This window comes from Chiloscyllium punctatum, chromosome 15 (genome assembly GCF_047496795.1).
Source record: "Chiloscyllium punctatum isolate Juve2018m chromosome 15, sChiPun1.3, whole genome shotgun sequence".
Lineage (NCBI taxonomy): Eukaryota > Metazoa > Chordata > Chondrichthyes > Orectolobiformes > Hemiscylliidae > Chiloscyllium > Chiloscyllium punctatum.
The window spans coordinates 16,418,531-16,436,516 of record NC_092753.1 but is presented as its reverse complement, the minus strand read 5'-3'; the positions used below and the strand labels follow the sequence as shown (position 1 = coordinate 16,436,516).

The following is a 17,986-nucleotide window of genomic DNA, read 5'->3' as shown; positions in this document are numbered from 1 at the left end:
TTGCCAAGGGCTTTTCATATGCGCTGCTAGCCCTCCTAACTCCTCATCAAAGATTGTTTCCCCTGCTTTCCTTTCACTCTTTGAGGGTTCTGTTTGTCCTCAGCTTCCCTAGCCTTACATATGCCTCCTTTTTCTTTTGGACTATGCTCACAATTTCTCTTGTTATCCAAGGTTCCCGAATCTTGCCATCCTTATCCTACATTCCCACAGGACTATGCTGGTCCCGAACTCTATTCAACTTGCCTTGAAAGGATTCCCACATGCCAGTTGTGGATTTACCTTCAACCAACTGTCTGCTATTCTACATCCCTCAGTTCTGGCCTAATATTGTGGTTGCTAACCTTCACCCCGTTTACAAATTTCACCCAAGTGCTGCACTTATCTTCATCTATACGTAATTAAGGACATCCAGAATTATGGTCACTTTTCCCGAAATGTGCCCCTACTCAAACTTCAATGATCTGGCTGGGCTCATTCCTGAATATTCCCCCTTCCCCCGTTGGACACACATAACAAATTCCTCCCCATCCAATCTCCTGTTACTAAGAGATCCCAGTCACTGCTGCCTCCCAGCGCCAGGGACCTGGGCTCGATCGCAGCCTCAGGTGACTGTCTGTGTGGAGTTTGCACATTCTCCCCGTGTTTGCGTGGGTTTTCCTCCAGGTGCTCTGGGGTTTCCACAGTGTAAAGATGTGCAGGTTCAGTGAATTGGCCATGCTAAGTTCTCCAGTGCTCAGAGCTGCGTAGGTTAGGTGCATTAGTCATGGGAAATGTAGAGTAATAGGGCAGTGGAATAGGTCTGGGTGGGATACTCGTCAGAAGGTCGGTGTGGACTTGTTGGGCCAAGGGGCCTGTTTCCATACTGGAGTGATTCTATGACCACTGACAAAAGAATAAAATTGTAGTGTATTCGTTAGGGAAGGTAAATCTTAATGCATGACTTACTAATAATGACTACTGCAACGAGTTTTTGTAAACTTGTGATTTATTTGGTCCCATAGTGAAACCATGTTTTGATACATAATATATTAATTAGATAAGAGCAGCCTTACAGAGGTGGAAGGTGTTTCCTCATTTGAATGGCATTTTTTCATTCAGTCATCCTTATGATGTTACAGTGTTCATTAAAGAGGTACTCACTCACTACAGCAGCGTGTCCCCAATGCAACAACCATTAGTGAAGAAGGGATCATATTATCACACCCAATCTGATGACTCCAAAGTTGCTGTGATGGAGCCCCTTTGATATTTTCATCACTCCGCAATCCGTTTAGCACAAACAAACTAGCATAAACTATCAGGAAAGGGAAAAAAAAATTACAACAGAGCTGATTTAAATTTACTACTCAGAACTCTTACAAAGAAGACTCATTTCGGTGATGATGAGTATGGCAGCCACAGCCTGTGCAGATATTTTAAACTGACTGTAATAAGAGTTGTCTCTCATAGCTGTGTTAATTTGTCATCATCCTGACAGAAAGCTTCATTTTTCTGGCCTTTGTCCCCAGCCAGTGAATTACAGTAAATCCCATTCTCGATGCCTTTGAGGGTTTTGTCTTCATTTTCTTCCCCTCCCCCTTCAGAGTCTCGTGCTCTCCTGCAAGAGATGAGACACATCACAGTGAGATATGACACAGTGTGATAACCGGTTTGGGCATGTCTGAAGTCTGGGTTCAAATCTGTCAATTGTTGCTGTCAAACCTTATTTCAAGCCTCTTTAACACCAGTCTTGAGGGCCCACCAAGCTTGCAATACAATATTTGCAAGTTTTCTTTGAAATCGAGGCCAGAATTCTGTCACCAAGTCATCTTTTATTTACACATGCATTGTATGTGATGCCGACCCAGCAAGCTCAGAGCTGGCTCTCAGAGTGAACAAAACCCCTAATCCTCCTGTTTATTATTTTTTTCTTTTTTTCTCTTTTTCTTTTTCACTTTTTTCTTGTGCATAGGAGTTGACACTGATCCAGCTCCCTCAGAGCCAGCTCTCAGAGTGAATAGCATCTCTGACACTCCTTTTTTTTAGTGTTTATTTTTCCCCCAGCACCCATGATGTGTGTGTGTGTGCAGGTGTGAGACACAGTGAAAAACACAAGGTGCATGAACCTTTATTCAGCTTCAGCACCAGGAAGAATGGAGACACTTGAGTGGCCAGTGAACACTCTTGTTTCTTTTTTTTTCTTCTTTTTTAGCAGCAGTGGAGGTGGGCCTCAAGCAACAGCAGCAGCAGTGGTGGAGGTCCTGGGGAGGGGCCCCAAGGCAAGTCCCAGGCAGCAGTAGTGGAGGTGGGCCTCAGCCAACAGCAGCAGTGGTGGAGGTCCTGGGGAACAGTCTTGTTTCTATCTGTCAGCCAGGGCTCCCTGATTGGACCAGGTGAACAGCCCCAATTAGGGAACTTGTATTCTATGATATCCACCTTGCCGACCTCATTCCAGTCACTACAGTCATTCCTCTTACGATTTAATTGATACAGTGGAATTTAATCACAACCTGAGGTTGGGAAAGACTTGCAGGGTTCTGGTTTCCCCCATGCCGACAGTGCATTGATTTGATTATTATGGGAGTGATGACCTTAGGGAGCGAGTAATTGAAGAAAATGTCAAATCCTACAGGGACCAAGAAAATCGGCATTTCTGGTGGTGGCAGATGATATGGCTGAGGCTTTGGCAAATTAACACTCACCATCTCTCTTCATGAAAGGTTGTCATAGTGTTAGATAAGATACCAAAAGACAAAGAGAGATGCTTCCAAAGATTGGCAGCGTTGACGATGGTGACATCATCCAAGCTGAATGGGAGGTATCCCTGACTACTGGGAAAGTAAGGATAAAAATTGCAGTGGCTCCGTCCACAATATTCCTATCCTCTTTAGAAATGGGAGTAGCGTTAGGGGACGAGTAAATTGTACTGCTCTCTCTGAGGTGGAGAGAAAAACCCAACAACTACAGACCAGTCTGCCTTGGAGAAACTCATAAAAATGAGTCAGTATAGACTTTGAACTTGAATAAGATTTTCATGAAGGAACAAACAGGCTTATTGGACGTGATGAGATTGATTTGATTTGATTTGATTTATTGTAGTCACGTGTACCTAGGTACGGTGAAAAGCTTTGGACAGGCAGAGCATAACAAACAAGGACAGGCAGAGCATAGGGTGCTCAGACAGAGTGAGGCATACAAGGCTGTGGCTGTACAAGAGGGGCACAAAGCTAGAACAACATTCACAAGATCAACATTATTTGACGCTAGAGAGATTCATTCAGCTGATGCTTTACAGGTGGATATTCACAAGTCATTTTACTAAGTGTCATATAATCGGCTTACCATACTCAAGGATATAGAGCATCATTTAAAAATACTTTACACAGTGGAAAGTACTTTAAATGGGGGTACTGGAGCAAAAAGACATGCTGCAGTTGTCTTCAATCGAAAGGACTATTATAAAAAGCTAGGCTTTGTTAACAGAAGCATGGGGTAAAGTCAACAAGATGATATTAAACCTTCACAAAGCACTGTGAACAAGCCTTAGCTGCACAACAGTGAGCAAAGCTGGGCACTGGGTCCTTGAACAGTTTACAGAAGTGATTCGCTGAATGACACAAATAATAAGGAACTGCAGCTTTGTGGGCAGCTGGTGGTCCTCACCTTAGAGTACCGAAAGTCCTTTTCCTCCCCAGCGCTGCTGAGTGAAAGTGGTAAGGGGCTGGTGTTACTTGGTGGTGCGTGGTGTGCACCTACCCAAGTTGGCAACCTGACCCATTGTGCCTCCTCTCTGCTCTCCAGAACCTGACACACTGCACCTATTCCCCTCCCCCACCGCTCACCAAACTTCCTGACATTCCATAAGACCCTTTCCCAGCTGAAGCTCCCGGAGTCACCCTCCCTCTGGAATCCGTGCTTCGTGAGATGACTGCGGGTCCCAGCAGGGCCTAGCACTGAGTCATGCAGCATGGAAACAGACCCTTTGGCACAACTCGTCCATGCCAACCAGGGCTCCCAAACTAACGTAGACCCTTTTGCCTGCATTTGGCCCGTATCCTCATCCATTCCCTCCACTCATCTTCCCAGTGTTTTTCTTAAACCACCAACACAGTGACTTCACATGTCCCACTTCATTACAGTGAAAACACCTGAATTCTGTTCCTGCTCCTTCCCCCTCATGGGTTTCCTTTTCATCCTGTGGTAAACTTTCCCTTACCACCTGATGATTTCTCTTCACCCCGATTTCTATACCTCACAGATTGAAACTGACGTCAGAACCGAACTTCGATTTACAAACCAACTCATAATCATCAACCATTTCCCCCTCCTGGGTACGAGGGGGAAGTGCAGTAGAAGAATTCAGGTGTTTTCACTGTTATAAAGTAGAACACTTGAAGTCACTCTGTTGGTGGTTTAAGAAAAACACTGGGATGGTGAGTGGAGGACATGGATGGGGATATGTGCCAAATGCAGGCAAAAGGGTCTACGTTAGTTTGGGAAACCTGGTTGACATGATGTATTGAGCTGAAGGGTCTGTTTCCATGGCTCAGTGGTTAGCACTGCTGCTTCCCAATGCCAGGGACCCGAGTTCGATCCTAGCCTTGGGTGACTCTCTGCTTGTACATTCTCTCTGTGTCTGCATGGGTTTGCTCCGGCTTCCTCTCACAATCCAAAGATGTGTAGGTTAGGCGAGTTGGTCACGCTAAATTGCATCATAGTGTCCAGGGGTGAGTAGGTTAGGTCCATTAGTCAGGGGAAATGTGAAGTAATATGGTAGGGGAATGGGTCTAGGTGGGTTACTCTTTGAAGGGGTGGTGTTGACTTGTTGGGCCGAAGGGCCTGTTTCCATGCTGGAGGGATTTAATGATTCTAATCCTGCAGTCTTAACTCTCTGCTCAGCCACGAGTTCTCACTCCTGCAGGAAGTGAATTGTTGAACTCATCCAAAAGGATGGTCTCTCTAAGAGCATCATATAGAATCCGTGCAGGTAATTCAGTCAACACTGATCCTCCAAACAGCATCACACCCAGATCAACCTCCCCCCCACCCTTCTCTTATCTCTGTAACCCTACACTTCCTACGGCCAATCCACCAAACCTACACATCCCTGGACACTATGAGCAACTTAGCATGGCCAATTCACCTGACCTGCACATCTCTGGACTGTGGGAGGAAACCAGAGCTCCCGGAGGAAACCCACGCAGACACGGGGGGAATGTACAAACTCCACACAGACGGTTGTCTGAAACTGGATTTGAACCCAGGGCCCTGGCACTGTGAGGCAGCAGTGCTAACCACTGAGCCACTGTGCCACCTTTGTGATGCTCTTATCTCTACCTATCAAAGTTACTTTGTTTGATCCTTTCAACCTCTGTGTTAAGCTGGCCCACACTGTGATATCAATGCTGAGCGACCTTTTTAAAGCTGGGTGATTTGCAGACAGAGTTTTGAGGGGTTCTGCCCGAAACATCGATTCTCCAGCTCCTCGGATGCTGCCTGACCAGTTGTGCTTTTCCAGCACCACACTCTCAACTCTGATCCAGCATCTGCAGGCCTCACTTTATCATCCGATTTGCATCCAACCTTCCTAACTGCAGAAGGGGAGGGGGAAGACATTCTTCTACATCACTGTTCCTCCCATAAGCCCAAGGGGCCGAATGGCCTTCTTTTCTATAATTGCATGAACTGGAGTTTCAAGGACTAGCAGAACACTTACTGAGTTATTGATCAGAAGGTGCCACTGCCGTTTCACAAAGAGGTTTGTCCTTTGTCACGATGACTCGGCATTGTCCCCATGGTTTTGCTAACCCAGAACTGCACAGTCGATTTAAAACTGTACGTTTGCTTTTGGACTCTCGACCCAGTGCCTGAACATCCTATAAAATCTGGTATTCACGTGTTATCATCGTTCAGCTTTTTAACAACCGATAAACCTACACGTTGAACCACAATAAAAACAAATCAAGGGCTCAGCATTGGCACCAATTCATCACAAACACTGGAGAGATTATCAGAGTCCCTACATTGCTGAGCTCAAGACATGAAAGCATCACCTGTGACACGACTGGGTTGAATTACGCAGTTGGGGTTTTATCTGATCACTGTTAAGGAGCAAGGACCTTTTTTTCTCTTTGAAAGGGTTTATGTTGATTTCACGTCGGCACAGTGGTTAGCACTGCTGCCTCACAGCACCAGGGCCCTGAGTTCGATCCCAGCCTTGGGTGACTGTCTGTGTGGAGTTTGCACATTCTCCCTGTGTCTGAATGGGTTTCCTCCCACAGTCCAAAAGTGTGCAGGTTAGGTGAATTGGCCACGCTAAGTTGCCCCATAGTATCCAAGGACATGCAGGCTAAGTGCATTAGCTATGAGAAATGCAGGATGACAGGGATATGGTAAGGGGATGAACGTGGGAGGGCTGGTCTTCAGAGGGTTGGTGTGGACTCGATGGGCGAAATGTCCTGCTTCTGCAACTGTCAGGATTCTATGATTCATGTCAGTTTGCAGATGTAGAGAATTTGTAAATTCTGACAAAAAGTGGATGACCTTTCTGCACTCCTTTGTTTTACACAATTCCCAACATCCAGTTCGTGTAGGTCTGCCATGCTGTGCGATTATCATGTCAGCTTTCTCCTGAAGTTATGGGAAAGTCACATTTTCCATCTTTGCCCCTCTGTGTTAAAAGTGAGCGCGGTCTGACCAGAGTAAAGGTACTGTGTTCCAAAACTCACTTTGTTGCCATCTCTCACACCAGTCATGAGGGGGTTCTTTGAGAGCAGCCTTGACTCGGGTCTTTGTGAAAATCACCGTGTTCGCATTTCTCTTTAATTGAGCACAATTGGGAGAGATTAAAAGTTAGCTTGGCCTCCAGCACATAACCGTGCCATCACCAAGTCTGCCAATTCACTCTTTGGTAAAACCTACACAAACCCCTGCTCCCTGTTTGCTCCATGCTTTGGCCAATCTGTTAATGAGCTCCTTCCCCATGCTTTGTTTACCACGCCCTGTGCTTCGTTGCTTGACACTTCTGTCCCATTTCCTTCTTTCTGTAAACTTGAGAATATCGAAAACTTGAAGCCCCTATCCTTAGTGATGCTAAAATCCCACTTATCGACCATCTCTTCTCTCACCGACCTACGCTGGCACTCAGCCAGATGCCACTTTGATTTTAAAAATCTCATCCTTGTTTATAAACCTCTTCTTCTTTGCGGTCTCCTGTAACACCTTTCGGCTGTAGTTCTGTCCCTCTAATCTGGAGTAGCCCAGTTTTAATCGAGCAATGCCTTCAAGTTGGCTAGGCCCCAAATCCTGGAACCTCTCAGCCTCTCGATCTCCCAGCATGTAGAACACTCCTTAAAGACTCCCCCTTTGACAAAGATTTGGCCATTTGCCTAAATACCTCCTTGACTGGCTTGATGCCTAATTTCGCTCCATAACATCCCAGAAAATGCCCTGTAACATTTTTATTACAAGTAATGCACCGTATAAATGCAAGCATTTGTCACTTTTACAGTGTAGTACAAAGCAAGGATCTGCCACCTTTAATTGGTGCTACATTTGGAGCAACTCGGACCACAAGGTCAAAGGTCAGCAAAGCTCGGAAACCTTAATACCAGGAAAGACGTTCTCTATCCTATCAGTCTGAGCTCGAACATTCTGTATAGGATCAGTATTGTCATGGTAACAAGGTTCGCAACACACTCCAAAGTTTAAAAATAGATAAGTGAATAATGTCATTTGCAACAGCAGGCAAAGTTTATGGTTGCTGGGATTAATTCATTGACAAATAACATTATAGCACGAGTCGGAGAGTCAGCATATTATAACAGCACAGTCAAAGAGTGTACACTCAGGTGTAAGGACCTTCCTTTTTTGCTATGAAGGCCGAGGTTTCTGAACTAACACTTGCAATTCTCATTATTTCCCACATAGAAAAGCATTTAACGGCTATTGGGTTCAATTTCAAATGATTTGTTCCAGCGATAGTTCAGTGATAGAAGGATAAAGATCCACTCTTGGTATAAAGCATCATGCACAATGTATAGGGCAGAAGGGATATTGGCCAAATTGCCACCCCCAGCACTCCCTTGTTTTATTTGTTCACATGATGTTGACTTGGTATCTGGGCCAGCAATGTATTGCCAATTTCTAATTGCTCAAAATGGACTATTATCAGCCATCCAGCATGGGGCAGGTAGCCGAGTTCCTGGATTTGTCGCTAAATATTGACATTCTCCCTGATATTTTGACATGGGCTGTGTAGATAATCATATCTCAAGCTTCAATAACTAAGAACTCTATCTCTCTCTCTCTTTCATTCTGCAGGCTCACTCCAGAGAAGAAGCACACTGGCAGCTTGAAAAGACAATGGAACCAGACTCAGGAATACACACCAGTTTCTATTTCAACAGTTGCCTTTGAAAAGCAGAGCAGAGAGAAAGAGAATGTATTTGTAAGCAAGAACTGGAAGATTGTCTCGTTCCTCTGCTAATCTCTCTTCGAAACTATCAGCCATGATCATATTGAATGGTGATGCAAGCTCGAAGGGCTGAACGGCCTACGCCTGCACTGACTTTTCTATGTTTCTCAGTTTAAACAGAACCTGGTGAATTGGGGAAATAACCAATTCCCAAGAAGCTTTGCCACTGCTGAGGATACCACACAACAATCAGACCACCATGGTCCCAGGTTAAAAACCTGATACATCCCAAAATCTAAGGATGTTTAAACTGTATAGCATTCATCCTCTTGACCCTCCCCAAAGCACTTATTACTAGTGTGTGTGTGTGTGTGTGTGTGTGTGTGGGGTGTTTGTGTGGGGAGTGTGTGGGGTGTGTGTGTGTGCGTGCATGTGTGTGTGTCTGTGTGTGTGTGGTGTGTGTGAGGTGTGTGTGGGTGCATGTGTTTGTAGGTACGTGTGTGCGTGTCTGAGTGTGTGGGGTGTGTGTGTGTGCGTGCATGTGTGTGTGTCTGTGTGTGTGTGGGAGGTGTGTGTGGGTGCATGTGTTTGTAGGTACATGTGTGTGTATGTCTGAGTGTGTGGGGTGTGTGTGTGAGGTGTGTGTGTATCTGTGTGTGTGTGAGAGTGTATGTGTATGTGTGTGTGCATGTGTGTGTGGGGGTGTGCGTATGTATGTGTGTGGGGTGTGTGTGTGGGGGGTATGTGTGGGGTGTGTGTGCATGGGTGTGTGTGGGGGGTGTGTGTGTGCATGTGTGTGGGGTGTGTGTGCATGGGTGTGTGGGGGGGTGTGTGGTGTGTATGGGGGTGTGTGGGGTGTGTGTGTGGTGTGTGTGGGTGTGTGTGTGGGTGTGTGTGTGGGGGTGTGTGTGAGTGTGTGTCGGGTGTGTGTGGTGTGTGTGGGGTGTGTGTGTGTGGTGTGTGTGTGGGTGTGTGTGCATGGGGTGTGTGTGTGGGGTTGTGTGTGGGGGGGTGTGTGGGTGTGTGTTTGGGGAGGGTGTGGTGTGTGAGTCATGTGTGTGGTGTGTTTATGTGTGTAGGGGGGGTGTGTGTGGGGGTGTGTGTGGTGTGTGTGTGGGTGTGTGTGTGGGGGGGGTTGTGTGGTGTGTGTGTGGGTGTGTGGGGGGTGTGTGTGGGTGTGTGTGTGTGTGTGGTGGGATGTGTGTGGTGTGTGTGTGGGGTGTGTGTGGGGGTGTGTGTGTGTGGTGTGTGTGGGGATGTCTGTGGTGTGTGTGGTGTGTGTGGGGTGTGTATGTGGGGTTGTGTGTGGAGGTGTGTGTGGTGTGTGAGTCATGTGTGTGTTGTGTGTGTGGGTGTGTGTGTGGGTTTGTGTGTCTATGGGGGTGTGTGTGTGGGTGTGTGTGTGGGGGGTGTGTGTGGGGTGTGCGTGGGGTGTGTGTGTGGGGTGGGTGTGTGTGTGGGGGTTGTGTGTGGGGTGTGTGTGTGGGGTGTGTGTGGGGGTGTGTGTGGGGTGTGTGTGGTGTGTGTTTGGGTTGAGTGTGGGGTGTGTGTGTGGAGTGTGTGTGTGGGGGTGTGTTTGTGTGTGTGCGCGTGGGTGTGTGTGGGAGTGTGTGCGGGGGTGTGTGTGGAGGGTGGTGTTTGTGGGGGTGGGTGTATGTGGGGGTGTGTGTGTGTGTGGGTGTTTGTGTGGGGGTGTGCGTGGGGTGTATGTGTGTGGGGGTGTGTGTGTATGTTTGTGGGGTTGTGTGTGGGGGTGTGTGTGTGTGGTGTGTGTGTGGGCTGTGTCTGTGGGGTGTGTGTGTGGGGGTGTGTGTGGGGTGCGTGTGGGGTGTGTGTGTGGGGGGTGTTTGTGGGTGTGTGTGTGTATGTTTGTGGGGTTGTGTGTGGGGGTGTGTGGGTGTGTGTGTGGTGTGTGTGGGGGTGTGTGTGTGGGGTGTGTGTGGTGTGTGTAGAGTGTGTGTGTGGGTGTGTGTGTGGGTGTGTGTGTGGGGGGGTTGTGTGTGGTGTGTGTGGGGTTTGTGTGTGGGTGTGTGTGTGTGGGGGGTGTGTGTGTGGGGGTGTGTGTGTGTGGAGGGGTGTGTGTGGTGTGTGAGTGGGTGTGTGTGCGGTGTGTGTGGTGTGTGTGGGGTGTGTGTCTGGGTGTGTGTGTGGGTGTGTGTGTGTGGGGGGGATGTGTGTGGTGTGTGGGGGGGTGTGTGTGGGTGTGTGTGTGTTGTGTGTGTGGGGTGTGTGTGGGGTGTGTGTGTGGGGTGTTTGTGTGGGGTGCGTGTGGGGTGTGTTTGTGGGGGGGTGTTTGTGGGTGTGTGTGTGTATGTTTGTGGGGTTGTGTGTGTGTGTTTGTGGGGTTGGGTGTGTGGGTGTGTGTGTGCGTGGGGGTGTGTGTGTGGGGTGTGTGTGTGGTGTGTGTAGAGTGTGTGTGTGGGTGTGTGTGTGGGTGTGTGTGTGGGGGGGTTGTGTGTGGTGTGTGTGGGGTTTGTGTGTGGGTGTGTGTGTGGGGGGGGTGTGTGTGGGGGTGTGTGTGTGGGTGTGTGTGTGGAGGGGTGTGTGTGGTGTGTGTGTGGGTGTGTGTGCGGTGTGTGTGGTGTGTGTGGGGTGTGTGTCTGGGTGTGTGTCTGGGTGTGTGTGTGGGGGGTATGTGTGTGGGGTTGTGTGTGTTGTGTGTGTGTGGGGTGTGTGTGGGGTGTGTGTGTGGGGGTGTGTGTGGGGAGTGTGTGGGGTGTGTGTGTGTGGGGTGTGTGTGTGGGTGTGTGTGTGTGTCGGGGGGGTGTGGGGGTGTGTGGGGTGTGTGTGGGGTTTGTGTGTGTGGGGTGTGTGTGGGGAGTGTGTGGGGTGTGTGTGTGGGTGTGTGTGTGTGTCGGGGGGGTGTGGGGGTGTGTGGGGTGTGTGTGGGGTGTGTGTGTGTGGGGTGTGTGTGTGAGTGTGTGAGGGTGTGTGTGTGTGGGTGTGTGTGTGAGTGTGTGAGGGGGTGTGTGGGGTGTGTGTGTGTGGGGTGTGTGTGTGTGTATGTGTGTGTGTGTGTGGGGGGGGGTGTGGGGTGTGTGTGTGTGTGAGTGTGTGAGGGTGTGTGTGTGTGGGTGTGTGTGTGAGTGTGTGAGGGGGTGTGTGGGGTTGTGTGTGGGGTGTGTGTGTGGGGGTGTGTGTGGGGTGTGTGTGGGTGTGTGTGTGAGTGTGTGAGGGGGTGTGTGGGGGGGTGTGTGGGGTGTGTGTGTGGGTGTGTGTGTGGGGCTGTGTGTGGGTGTGTGTGTGTTTAATGCCTTGTTTTTATTCCTTTTCTCAGGGTTAGTAGGTAATATAATTCCTCTTACTCAAGAAACTTTTATAATTGTCTCCTTCATGTTGATCCAGTTCAACAACATTTTAAAATTGACTTTGACTTAACTCTGGGCTAAAAAAAATAGAAATCATTGTTACAATTGATCAACAGGGTGTTGAAAAGAAGGAAGGCAGCTTTCTGTCCTCACCAGGACTGAGTAATCTAACTCGACCAACATATCTGCTCATTCCATCCTGCCTTCTTGGTTGTTCCAACCCTATTCATTTGCAGGTGATAACACTGGACCACACATGTAAGACTATAAGACACAGTACTCTGAATGTGGTCTGACCAGAGCCTCATAGCACCTCAGAAGTACATCCCTGCTTTTATATTCAAACCCTCTCAAAATAAACGCCATCATTGCATTTGTCTTCCTCACTACCGGCTCAACCTACAAGTTTACCTTGAGAGAATCCTGGACTAGAACTCCCAAGTCTCTTTGCAGTTCAGGCTTTTGTCCCCGTTGAAAAAATCGTTCATGCCTCTCTTCTAACCACCAAAGTGCACGGCCTCACACTTTCCCACGCTGTACTTCCGGTCTTTCGATAATACCCAGGCTGTAGTCCCACTTGATTCTGGCCACGATTTCGGAACAAGGTTTCCCCAGTTCTCCACCACCCAACTACTCAACATGTTCCATTTCATTTCTAGATTTTAAAAAAATGGGTATTGTTGACTTTCCTGTCAAGGCTAAGGGAACATGAGAGAACAATCGACCGAAGTGGCAGATGGCTGAATTTGAATTCAAGCACGAGATGGAAATCTGCAATTCGGAGTCGAATGATCACCGTGACCCTTTTGTCAATTGTCAGGAAAAACCCAGCTGACTCACTGATGCCCTTGAAGGAAGGGAACTGCCATCCTTCCCCGTTCTGGCCTACATGTGACTCCAGACCCACAGCAATGCGGTTGGCTCTTAACTACCCTCTGGGCAACTCTTGCCTGGCCAGCGATGCCCTCATCCCGTGAATGAATCAAAACAACTCAAACCAGCATTGTCCAGACTTCACAGATTCCTCCAAGCCCCTCAAACAACACATGCTCTGTAGAACTGGGAGCTAAGTTTTCTACCAGGCTGGAGACACTCCAGTGCAATTCTGTGCTGAAGGTGAAATACATGCCTGAACATCGCGGTAAGTTCTTTCTACATGCAACCTCCAACTGGGGGCCCCTGTCCATGGAAGTGCGTCCTGTGAATTTGAACCAGTTACTTTGAAATGTCCAGGACATGTCAAATGTTTTTCAAGAGGTCATAGCATCCCAACAGAGTGGAAGCAGGCCATTCGGCCCATCTGATCCACCGAAGAGCATCCCACCCAGACTCACTCCCCCCGCCTGATCCCTGCATTTCCTATGACCACTCCATTTAGCCTGGACCCTACAGCGTGGCCAATCCACCTAAACCGCACATTGTTGGACTGTGGGAGGAAACCACAGCACCCGAAGGGAACCCATGTAAAGATGGGGAGGGTATGCAAACCTCACACAGTCGCTCAAGGTTGGGTTTGAACCCTGGTCCCTGACACTGTGAGACAGCAGTGCTAGCCACTAAGCCACCATGCCACCCCGAAATAGCCCATTTGTCTAGCTGCCCAATGGTGGTATGATGCAGAAGGTTTAAGTGCCCTCAGGGACAAGGCCATCCGGTGTCAGATAGCATTTGCAGATTCACAGAATACACAGTGTCAATGGAGGCCATTTGCCCATTTTAGTGAGCTGTTATGAATTGGACTCAAGTCCCACCGTGATGCAGAATCAGTCCATTCTTTCAACTCACTAATTTAACCCTGGAAAGAGAAAGCAAAAGAAAGGATTCATTGAAATACTTACTTCTTTTTCTCTTTGTAACCAGTGATGATATTCACAATCAAACCGATCACAATCAAGCCCATGACGACACCAAATACAATCAGCCAGACTGTCACCGCTGGCTCAGTGGGTGGGACGAAGGTGGGTTCAATCCCTACAAATTCCAGCGTCTTGTCATCCAGGGAAAAGGCGTCATTGAACCGCGGTCTGACCATTCTGAAATGTTGAAAGCACAACATCAGCTGCAGTCATTACTGGAAGGAGATTTCGCCCCGTCGATTCTGACTTTGCAATGTGAAGCCATACCTGATCGCCTTTTCCACTTCATCCTTGCGTACGACTCCTGAGGTTTCATTTGTCACCACAAAGTAAAACGAGACCCTCTTTGTTACTACACATATGAGCACATTGGAGACGCTGTCAAGGTGATAAACAAGTCAACAGCTTTATTACTCTGTCAAGTCATTACCCTTCCAAGTTCAGCCACAATATGATGAACTCCTGTTTACGCTGTGAGGTGGATAAGAGCGGCTGGAAGGAGAGAAGTCCAGAGGTACAATTCACGCATTAATTTGATTGGACTCAATTTGCTTTAAGCTTTATTGTCACATGTACTCAAGTACAGATGGGCAGTGACAAGTGCACAATATCACCCAACAAGGTGCCATCTCAGGTATGAAGGTATCTTGGTACAAAACGTAGGTAAAAGTGGCAACGTCGAGAAACAATGATAAAAACAAAGCTTTGCCATTTTTCTTAGTACAAATAGAAAAATAAAGAAATAAAATTAAAAGTTACCGTTAGTTAACTTCCTAGTATGTGGATTAATAAAGGAATAAAGGTTCAATAGCCTTTCTTATGTGCAAGGGCTCGATCTCCTCCGCTTTGGCCCCTCTCTCTGGGAAATCTCGGGCTTCCTGCTCTCGACACCAGAGATACCAGGATCCGACACTTCACGTTCTCCCTGACCACGTTGGTCTCAGGCCCACAGCCGTTTCTCTGCACAACGGACCTCCAGTCGACACTGCACCGGGCCTACAGGCAATCCACATAGCAGACCTCCAGCTGATCTTGCATCGGGCCTACAGATAATCCACACACCAGACCACCAGCCGATCCTGCACCAGGCCTACAGATAATCCACACAACGGACCTCCAGCTGACACTGCACTGGGCCTACAGGCAATCCACACACCAGACCACCAGCCGACACTGCACTGGGCCTACAGGCAATCCACACACCAGACCACCAGCCGACACTGCACCGGGCCTACAGGCAAGCCACACACCAGACATCCAGCTGACTCCGCACCAGCCCTACAGTTGATCCACATACTGGACCTCCAGGCCTCACTGCACTGGGTCGACAGTTGCTACCCTGCACCGGAACTCCAGTGAACATCATTCAGGAGGCAGGGCTGCCCCCCCATGATGCCACTGCTGTTGCTGTTCTCTCCCTCTCTCTCTCTCTCTCCAGAACACCAGAAGGTAAGTGAAAATAAAGACAAGGAGAAGAGAAAACAAAATAAAGAATGCGGGAGGCTTGGAGCCAATGGGCCTGCCATCTTGAAGGAAAAGAAATCAGATAAATTAGAAATTTCTCTTAGGTCCGCAAGCAGAAAAACAGAATGAAAGGGTTAGAAAAAGATGGCAAGAGGGAGCAATCTGCAAGATAAGGAGATGGGAGTGGTGTTCGGGTTGGGGTGATGTCTTAGGATGGTAATTAATCCTAAATAGGTGCTGAAGGAACACATTTAGATCTGGCGGGAAGCAACAATTTCCCATTCACTACCATTTAGGGAGGGAATTCCAGAGTTTAGGGGCCAGCCTGCCCTACATTTGACAGCACTGCTTAAACCCAGGGTTGCATGTGGTTAGGAAGGGGCAAGGCCTTAGAATCATTGAGCTGCACAACACAGACAAAGGCCTTTGGTCTACACGAGTCAAAGCCAACCTTCAAACTATTCTCATCCATTTCCCAGCACTCAGCCCATAACCTTGTCTGCCTTGGCATCACAAGTGCACATCTAAATACCTGCCGACAAGGAAGACACATTTAAATTAGCAGCATTGCTAAAGTACGTACCGATACATAATTATCAATGTTAGTTCAGCAGCAAAAACCAATTCAAACCACTTTTGGAATGTTGCATGCAATCCTAGTCTCCTTCCTATCGGAAAGATGTTGTGAGACTTGAAAGGGTTCAGAAAAGATTTACAAGGATGTTGCCAGGGTTGGAGGATCTAAGCTACAGGGAGAGGCTGAAAAGGCTGGGGCTGTTTTCCCTGGAGTGTCGGAGGGTGAGAGGTGACCTTATAGAGGTTTATAAAATCATGAGGGACATGAGGGATAGGGTAAATAGATAAAGTCTTTTCCCTGGGGTGGGGGAGTCCAAAACTAGAGGGCATAGGTTTAGGGTGAGAGGAGAAAGATATAAAAGGGGCCTACGGGGCAACTTTTTCACACAGAGGGTGGTGTGTGCATGGAATGAGCTGCCAGAGGATGTGGTGGAGGCTGGTACAATTGCAACATTTAAGAGGCATTTGGATGGGTATATGAATAGGGAGGGTTTGGAGGGATATGGGCCGGGTGCTGGCGGGTGGGACTAGATTGGGTTGGGATATCTGGTCGGTGTGGACGGGTTGGACCGAAGGGTCTGCTTCCATGCTGTACATCTCTATGACTCTATGTCAAACACAGAGGGATACGAAAGGAGAGAAAATTATGTTACCTTTGTCTAAATTTCTCATTAGACAAAATACACCATTCAGTTGAGGTACAGCACCCCTGGAGAGATATATTTGATTGAAGAGAATGGAGCAGAGATTTAGCAGAGTGATACTGAAGCCGCAAGAGTTAGGCCATGAGAAAAAAAATGCATTGAATCTGAGAGTGTGGCAGCTTATGGCAGGCTGAAGGGTGATTTAATTGAGGTGATTAGGCTGATGATTTGTTTTTGGAGTAGATAAAGAGGAAATATTTCCCATTGTAGTCCAGAACAAGGTGAGGGAAGACAGGAAGAGGTGGTGGGGGAGGGAATAACCTAAACATTTGAGATTCAATTTGATGTCAAAAAACACGCCTTCAAATTGTTTTCATTCCAAAATCTGTTAGGGGCTGGGAGTTCAATCAAAACCATTACCTTAGAGGTGAATAGGCAGGGGTATTGAGGGGCACTGAATCAAAGTGAGGTTAAAATAAAGATCAGCCGTGACTTCAACGGTAAAACAGATTCAAGGGATCAACTGGGATCATCCTACTTGCCCACTTCCTTGAACTCAACTGGTCCCTTCTACTTATTACGCAGTTCACACGGTGTTTAAAACAAACATTTAGCAAAAGCATCAGAGAAATAGAAGCTATAACCACCTTCACTATAACTATAGTGTTGCACTGGGGAGTGGAATTTGAGAGGAGCTTGTTTTAAGGGGACTGGATTGATCAGAGAGCTCTTTCGGAGAGTTGACACAAATATAAAGACCTGAACGGCCTCTCTATTGGCTCCTCTGATTCTAAGCTTAACTGGCCCTGATAGAAACTGCTTCAGGAACACTTTCTGCCATGGGGTCACTTGTTGTTAGCAGGAATCAGGCATATTCAGCTCATCCCCCACTTAACCTCTTGTCACTTAGTCGGGCAAAGTCTGGCCAGAAACCACAGTCATTAACACTTGTTAAACTGATTTACAACGCACACATGTGGCCAACTGGTGAGGCATGAGACCGAATCTCCCCACTCAATGAGAAAAGAGGAATGAATGCACAAATGTTAAGTAAAATGGCGTACAACTCTCCTGAGGAACCTGATGATAAAGCTGCTAAAAATGGCAGCACTGAAATAGGCTATGGTGGTGTATATGTTCCACTCGAGCTTCCTCCCTGCCGACCTCACTCACCTCACCAGTCTCTGTTCCCCTCTCCCTTGTGCGTTTACCCAGCCTCCCTGTAAAGATCTCTGAAACGGCAGCAGGAATGTCAGTGCTAGACACAAGCTTCCTCGAAGCGAGACAGACGCTTTACTTCAGAGGACAACATTTGGTTTCGGAGCCGTGGAAATGGCCCTGTATGGTTCCGAGGCGAGTTCGACATGGCGTCAGGTCCCGTGACTTACAAAGTTGGGACAGGTGAGGCGGTCCTGAACAAACACATGAAAGCTGTTACCTCACAAACGGGGCAGAAGCAAAACGCACCCATCCCCTCAGAATAGCCAGAACGGCCTGTCAGAAACGGAGGGTTCTCCCTCTCCATCGAGTAAACCTCAGAGTCCAAGATGGATACAGCATCGATGCTGTTATTGCCAGAAGAAGAGGAGGAAACTCTCCCAAGATGCTCTGGGTGCAAGAGCCGGGCTACAGTCTGGTACACGTCGCCCATGTCCGAGTCAGAGTCGGAGGATCCAGACCTGGGGTGAAAATGTCCCAAGAGAAGCTACAAGAGAAAGAACAGGACCACATCGCCGAACCTAG

At 47.9% G+C, this 17,986-nt stretch overlaps 1 protein-coding gene across 1 annotated transcript in view; it reads right to left on the bottom strand.

Annotated features, from left to right (window-relative positions):
- Positions 1-973: 973 nt before the first annotated feature.
- cltrn (collectrin, amino acid transport regulator) overlaps positions 974-17,986 on the bottom strand; it is a 36,969-nt gene continuing 19,956 nt past the window's right edge. The window contains exons 4-6 of the mRNA XM_072584344.1: positions 13,827-13,937; positions 13,542-13,736; positions 974-1,597 (exon numbers count right to left, since the gene is read on the bottom strand). Coding sequence (XP_072440445.1) covers positions 1,444-1,597; positions 13,542-13,736; positions 13,827-13,937 — 460 coding nt within the window. The 3' untranslated portion in view covers positions 974-1,443. The remainder of the gene's footprint in view (positions 1,598-13,541; positions 13,737-13,826; positions 13,938-17,986) is intronic.